This window comes from Aquila chrysaetos, unplaced genomic scaffold (genome assembly GCF_900496995.4).
Source record: "Aquila chrysaetos chrysaetos unplaced genomic scaffold, bAquChr1.4, whole genome shotgun sequence".
In the NCBI taxonomy this organism is placed as follows: domain Eukaryota; kingdom Metazoa; phylum Chordata; class Aves; order Accipitriformes; family Accipitridae; genus Aquila; species Aquila chrysaetos.
The window spans coordinates 96,374-103,219 of NW_024470395.1; the positions used below are offsets into that span (position 1 = coordinate 96,374).

General features: G+C 63.0%; 2 protein-coding genes across 2 annotated transcripts; one reads left to right on the forward strand and one right to left on the reverse strand.

The window, feature by feature from the left end:
* Positions 1-216: 216 nt before the first annotated feature.
* Positions 217-3,241, reverse strand: LOC121233128. The gene is made up of 2 exons (XM_041121908.1): positions 2,087-3,241; positions 217-1,865 (listed from the first exon to the last, which is right to left on the reverse strand). Exon 2 carries the CDS (start codon positions 1,690-1,692, stop codon positions 346-348), a length of 1,347 nt encoding a protein of 448 aa, XP_040977842.1. The 5' UTR covers positions 1,693-1,865; positions 2,087-3,241; the 3' UTR covers positions 217-345.
* A 416-nt stretch (positions 3,242-3,657) lies between these two features.
* On the forward strand, positions 3,658-5,163 carry LOC121233129 (uncharacterized transmembrane protein DDB_G0289901-like). The gene is made up of 4 exons (XM_041121910.1): positions 3,658-4,259; positions 4,335-4,421; positions 4,552-5,083; positions 5,136-5,163. The coding sequence occupies exons 1-4, from the start codon at positions 3,953-3,955 to the stop codon at positions 5,161-5,163; spliced, it is 954 nt and encodes a 317-aa protein (XP_040977844.1). The 5' UTR covers positions 3,658-3,952.
* Positions 5,164-6,846: the final 1,683 nt, after the last annotated feature.

Genomic DNA, 6,846 nt, shown 5'->3' on the forward strand with positions numbered 1-6,846 from the left:
TCACCTGCAGCCAATGAGGGAGCAGAGAAAAAGGGGGACCCCGCCCCATGTCACACCCCCCGTGGGCCAATGGGATAGCGGGGAATGCAGACGTCAGGGCTCACCTGGATGCTCATTGGCTGGGCTGGGAGTGATGTCACGAGGCCCCCTTCCTACCACAAGCCCTTGCGTCGGGTGTTGTTAAAGGAACAGGCAGCAGCGGAGGAGGCTGGGGGGGGGGTGCGAGGGGGGGGTCAGGTGGGTGACGCACACAGGCGGACACGGGTGACGGACGTGTCACCGCGCTCCCCGAGTGTGCGCGAGGGGCTGGGGACACCCCTCGGCCCGCGGGGGGGGTGACGCAGGCTACAGTCGCACACGTGTACAGGCAGAAAAGGGGGGGTGCAACAGGCGGTGGGGGGGGACACCCAGCCACCCACCCACCCGGTGGGGGGACAGGCGGTGCACGGCGTGGCGGGTGCACGCGTGTAACGTGTGCGACGCGGCGGGGGTACGCACAGGCGCACCACGCACGGGCCGCGAGCGCGACGCGTGCAACACCCGCGCTGCGCACACCCGCGCCCAGCGCGCGCACGTCCGCAACGCGCGCGGCAGCCCCGGCTCGCGCACGCGCGCCCCTGCACGGCACACACCAGCCGTAGAACACACACCGGTACAACGTACGCAACACCCGCAGCGCGCACGCACGGCGCACGCGCGTGTACAATGTGCACGACACCCACGCTGCGCGCGCCCGCCCCGTGCGTGCACGTAGACAACGCACACAACACTTGCGCCGCACACAACAGCGTGTACGCAACGTACAGGCAACACCCACAGCGTGCGCACACCGTGCACGGTCCGTGCACACCTGCAGTGTGTGCAACACCCGTGCTGCGCGCGCACGCACACACACGGAGTACGTGCACGTACACAGCACGGGTAACACCCACACTGCGCACACCAGCACGTACGCAACGCACACAACAACCGCCGCGTGCACAGTCCACGCACGTACACAACACACACAACATCTCCGGTGTGTGCACGCTGTGCCCAGGCGGTGCACGCATGCAACACGTGCAACACCTGCACTACACACACATACAGAGTACACGCACATACAGAACACACGAACACTCCCAGCACGCAGCCCGTGGACAAACACAACGCGCACAACACCCCCAGCGCACACACACACAGAGTGCACGCAACACCCACGCTGCGCACGAACACCCCCAGCACACAGTCTGTGCACGTACGCAACACCCACAGCACACACGCAACGCCTGCACTGAACACGCAACAGCCACAGCGTGTGGACATATACAACACCTGCACCGCACACACACACTGTGCACGCGCATACACAACGCACACAACACCCGTGTTGCACACACACAGAGTGCACGCAACACCCACAGCGCGCACATGCACAGAGTACGTGCACATATATGACAGACGCAACAGCTGCACTGGACACACCAGCACATACACAACACACGCAACAACCGCAGCATGCACAGTCCATGCACATACACGACACTCGCAACACCTACGGCATGCACACACGCGACACGCACACACGTGCAGCCTGCACTGCACACACATACATAGTGCATGCACATACACAACGCAGACAACACCCACACTGCACACACGTACACAACACACGCAACACCTGCACTGCACACTCATGCACAGAGCACACATACGCACATAGAGCACACAACACCCGCGCTGTGCACAAACAGCCGGAGCGCACAGTCTGTGCACGTACACAACACCCGCGCTGCACGCACGCTCCGTGCGTGCACATGCACAACCCCTGTGCTACACACAACAGCCATAGTGCACGGACGTATACAACGTGCACAACACCCACACTGCGCGCACACACACAGTGCGTGCACGTACACAACACACGCAACACCCACAGCACACACGCACAGAGCACACACATATACAACGCACGCAACACCCGCACTGCACACAACAGCACGTACACAACACCCACGGCGTGTGCACACCCCCAGCACAGTCCACGCACGTACACAATGCACACAACACCCGCAGCACACGCGCAGAGCACACACATATAAACAACCTGCACACACACACCGCACATGCACGTACACAACGCACACAACACCCGCAGCGCACACAAACACCCTGCACAGAGCAAACGTGCGTCATGTCTGCACACGTGTGCACACACGCACGACCACCATGCACACGCACAGACCGTGCTCACACCCTGCGCACACATGTGCGCACACACGCTACAGGCGCACAGCACCTGCACACCGACAAGCACGTGAATGCACCCTGCACGCACACGCAGCGCACAACCATCGCGCACACATGTCTCATGCCTGTGCCAGTAGACTGACACACACGCAATGGTACAACCGGCACTCACACCCACACCCTGACACCCCTCACACGCGTGCACAACGTGACACAACACACACGGACAAACAACCGCACGTGGGCACGTGACACTCACAATCACATGTGGACGCACAACCGCACATGGACGCACAACCACACACAGAGATTTGACACACACAACCGCACACGGACACGACACACTCACAACCACACGTGGGCGCACAACTGCACACGGACACTCAACGCTCACAATCACACATGGATGTACAACCGCACACGGACACTTGACACACACAGCGACACGCGGATGCACAACCGCACATGGATACAACACAGGGACACAACACGCAACCACACGTGGACACACGACCCACACATGATGCCATGCAGATGCTCAACTGCACACGGACACTTGACACACACAACCACACGCGGACGCTTGACACAATCACACACAGATGCACAACCGCGCACGGACATGACGCACTCACGACGGCACACGGATGCACAACTGCACACACTCGACACACACACACAACCACCCACGGACGCACAACCGCACACGGACAAACAACCCCCCCGCCACCACACGCGGATGCACAATCGCACACGACTGCACAACCGCACACGGACGCTTGATGCACACAACCGCACACGGACACACGCCCCGCACACCGACACACGGACGCGCACCCCACACCCGCCCGCGCACCGACACGCAACCGCCCGCACAAACACGCAGCCGCACCCCCCCCCCCAGCCCCCCAACAGTCGCACACGCACAACCGTACCCGGCTGCCCCCCGAAACCCCCCCGAAACCCCCGGGTTCAGACTCCCCCCGTCCCAGCAGCACTCGGGGGGGGGTGCAGGGGGGTCTCGGGGGTGAGTGCCATTTGGGGGGGTCCAGGGTGGGGGCCCGGGGTGGGGGTAGGGACATTTTGGGGGTGCGGGGGGGGGGGTCATGGGAGGGTGTTGCAGGGGGGCGGGGCACTTTGGGGGATCCCAGGGCACTTTGGGGGTCCCGGCGGGGGCATTTTGGGGGTGGGCGGGTACCCAGGGCCATGGGGGGGGCTGAGGGGGTCATCAGCCCGGTAAGGACCCCCCTGTTCACCGGGGGGGGTCGGTACCGGGTGCGGGGGGGGGGGTGTCCCGATCCCGTGACAGGCCCGATACGGAGCGGGGGGTCCCGGTGTCCCCCAGGGGCGGGTGTCGGGGGGGGGTCCCGATCCAGGGGAGCGTCCCAGTTCCCCCCGGGGGTCCCGGTGCCGGGGGGGGTCGTTACCGGGGCCTGTCCCGGGGCCGGTTGATGTCGCGACGGCGGCGGCGGCGGCGGCGGCGGCACAAGATGGAGGCGGCGCCGTTGGGCCCCGGGTGGGAGGGAGCCCCCCCCCCCGCCCCACGCCACGGGGGACACGGGGGGGACACGGGGGGGGACGACGGGGAAACCGGGTGTGCGTCCCCCCGTTGGGGGTAACGGCGGAGGAACGGGGAGACAAGGGGACGCGGGCGGGGGGACGGCGAGGGGGACACAACCAGGGGCACAACCGGGGGTACAGTCAGGCGGCACAAGGGGGGGGGATGGTGGGACACAACCGGGGGACACAGTCGGGGGTACAGTCAGGCGGCACAAGGGGGGGGGATGGTGGGACACAACCGGGGGACACAGTCGGGGGGGTCGGTGGGACGCAACTGGGGGGCACAACCGGGGGGACGGTGGGACACAACCGGGGGGCACGGTCGGGGTGGGGGTACGGCAGCACACAACTAGGGGACACAGGTGGGGAGTCGGGGGGGCACAACCGGGGGCACAACCAGGGGCACAGTGGGGCACAAGCGGGGGACAGAAGCAGGGACACAGATGGGGGACACAACCGGGGGACACAGCCAGGGTGGGGGTACGGTGGGACACAAGCGGGGGTACGGTGGGACACAACCGGGGGACACAACTGGGGCACACAGTTGGGGGTACAGCAGCACACAACCAGGGGCACAACCAGGGACACAGATGGGGGTGTTGGTGGGACACAACTGGGGGACACAACCGGGGGTACAGCAGCACAACTGGGGACACAACCAGGGAGTGGCAGCACACACACAACCGGCGGACACAGCCGGGGGTACGGTGGGACACAACCCGAGTCGGGGTACAGCAGAACACAACTCAGGGCACAACCGAGGGACACCACTCTGGGTACGGCAACGCACAACTTGGGGTGCAACCATGGGACACAACCAGGGGTACAGCAGCACACAACCGGGGACACAACCGGGGGACACAACCGGGGGACACAGCTGGGGATACAGTGGCACACAACCACGGACACAGCCGGGGTACAACAGCACACAACGGGGGACACAACTGAGGTATGACAGGGCGCAAGTGTGGACACAACCAGGGACACAACTGGGGATACAACCAGGGACACAACGGGACACAACAGCACACACGGGGAACACAACCACTGACACAACGAACATGGCTGGGCGTACCACAGACCACAGCTCAGCGTGTGTGTGTGTGCGTGTGTGGCGTTGTCACCGTATTGCCAGCTACATTGTGCTGCACGGTGTTGTGGACTGTATTGTACGTCAGTCTGGTCTGCTTGCTGTTGTAGGCTGTGTCGTACGTCAGGCTGTGCCACACGGTGTTGCGGGTTGTGTTGTGCAGTGGGTTGTATTGCACATGCAGGTTGTGTTGTGTGGTTGTTTGTGGAACGTGGTTGCAGGTTGTGTCATGCAGCAGGTTGTGCTGTACGTCAAGCTGCGCTGGATGGTGTTGCTGGTCGTGATGTACATCATGTTGTGCTGCACAGTGTTGTGTGGCCGGTTGTGGTGCGCGTCAGGCTGTGCTGCACGGTGTTGTGGGCTATATTGTACATCAGACTGTTCTGCTCGCTGTTGCAGGCTGTGTTGTATGCCAGGCTGTGCTGCACAGCGTCGAGGGTTGTGTGGTGTGTCAGGCTGTAGTGCACAGTGTCATGGGTTGTGTTGTGTGTCAGGCTGTGCTGTATGGTGTTGCGGGTTGTGTTGCACGTCAAGCTGTGTTGCACAGAGTTGCAAGTTGTGTTGCATCAGGCTGTGCTGCGCATCAGGCTGTGCTGCATGGGGTTGTGTTGTGTGTCAGGTTGCACTGCACGGTGTTGCAGGTCGTGTTGTATGTCAGGCTGTGCCACACGGTGTTGCATGCTGTGTTGTGCCGCACGTTAGGCTGTGTTCCACAGTATTGGGGGTTGTGTTGTACATCAGGTTGTGCTGCAGGGTGTTGTGGATTGCGTTGTGTGTCAGGCTGCACTGCTGCTTGGTGTTGTGTGTTGTTGTGTGTTAGACTGTGCCGCACAGGGTTGCAGGCTGTACTGTACAGCAGGTTGTGCTTTGCGGGGTTGTGGCTTGCGTTGTGTGTCCCGCTATGGTGCATGGTGTTGCAGGTCACGCTGTGCGGCAGGTTGTGTTGCACGTCAGGCTGTGCTGCACACCGTTGTCGGTTGTGTGCGCATTGGGCTGTGCCGCACGGCACGCTGGGCTGTGTTGTACATCAGGCTGCGCATCACAGTGTTGCAGGTTGTGTTGCGCATCAGGCTGTGTTGCACAGCGTCACGGGTTGTGTTGCCCGTCACATAGTGCATCAGGCTGTGCATTACAGTGTCGCAGGTTGTGCTGGGCTGCATGGAGTTGTGGGTTGTGCTGCACGTCAGGCTGTATTGTGTGGCGTTGTGGGTTGTGTTGTGTGTCAGGGCGCGCCGCAAGCTGTTGCGGGTTGTGTCGCGTGACAGGTTGCGTTGCGCGTCAAGCTACATCGCATGGCGTTGCCGGTTGTGTTGTGCGTCATGTTGTCGCACGGTGTCACGGGGTTGCGTTGTGTCGCACGCGGTGTTGCTGTACCTCAGGCTGTGCCGCACAAGCGGCACCGTGTGCCTGTACGCCCCAGGGACGAGCGTGTCCCTCGCTGTGTAACCTCGCTGCCTGTGCGCTGCTGTACCATCGCCCCAGGTGTGGCCCCCCCGTCACACCTCGTGACGAGCTCTTGTGTCCCCCAACGTCCCCAGACGTGTCGCCAGCTGTAGGGTGCTGTGGTACCCGCCCCCGGGTCCCGTTGTACCCCACAATTTCCCGGGTTGTGGACCCCAGGACACGGGGACCCCACTGGTGACGGTGACAAGATCCCACCAGGTCGGGGACACCCCCCCAGTGACAGGGGATGGAGTGACGTGGACCCCACTGGTGACACGGGGGACCTTGCTAGTGACAGGGGGCTGAAATACCCCCTCCCCGACCCCCCCCAACCCTCCTGCTCTCCCAAAATACCCCCCTCTGCCCCCCCATACCCCCTCTCGACCTAACTGCCCCCCAAAACACCCCCCACCCCTAACTGCCCCCCAAATACCCCCTCCCTGTCTCCCAAACCTTCCTGCACCCCCCAAACCCTCCTGCTCCCCCAAACACCCTTTTCCTGCCCCCAAATCCTCCTGCTCCCC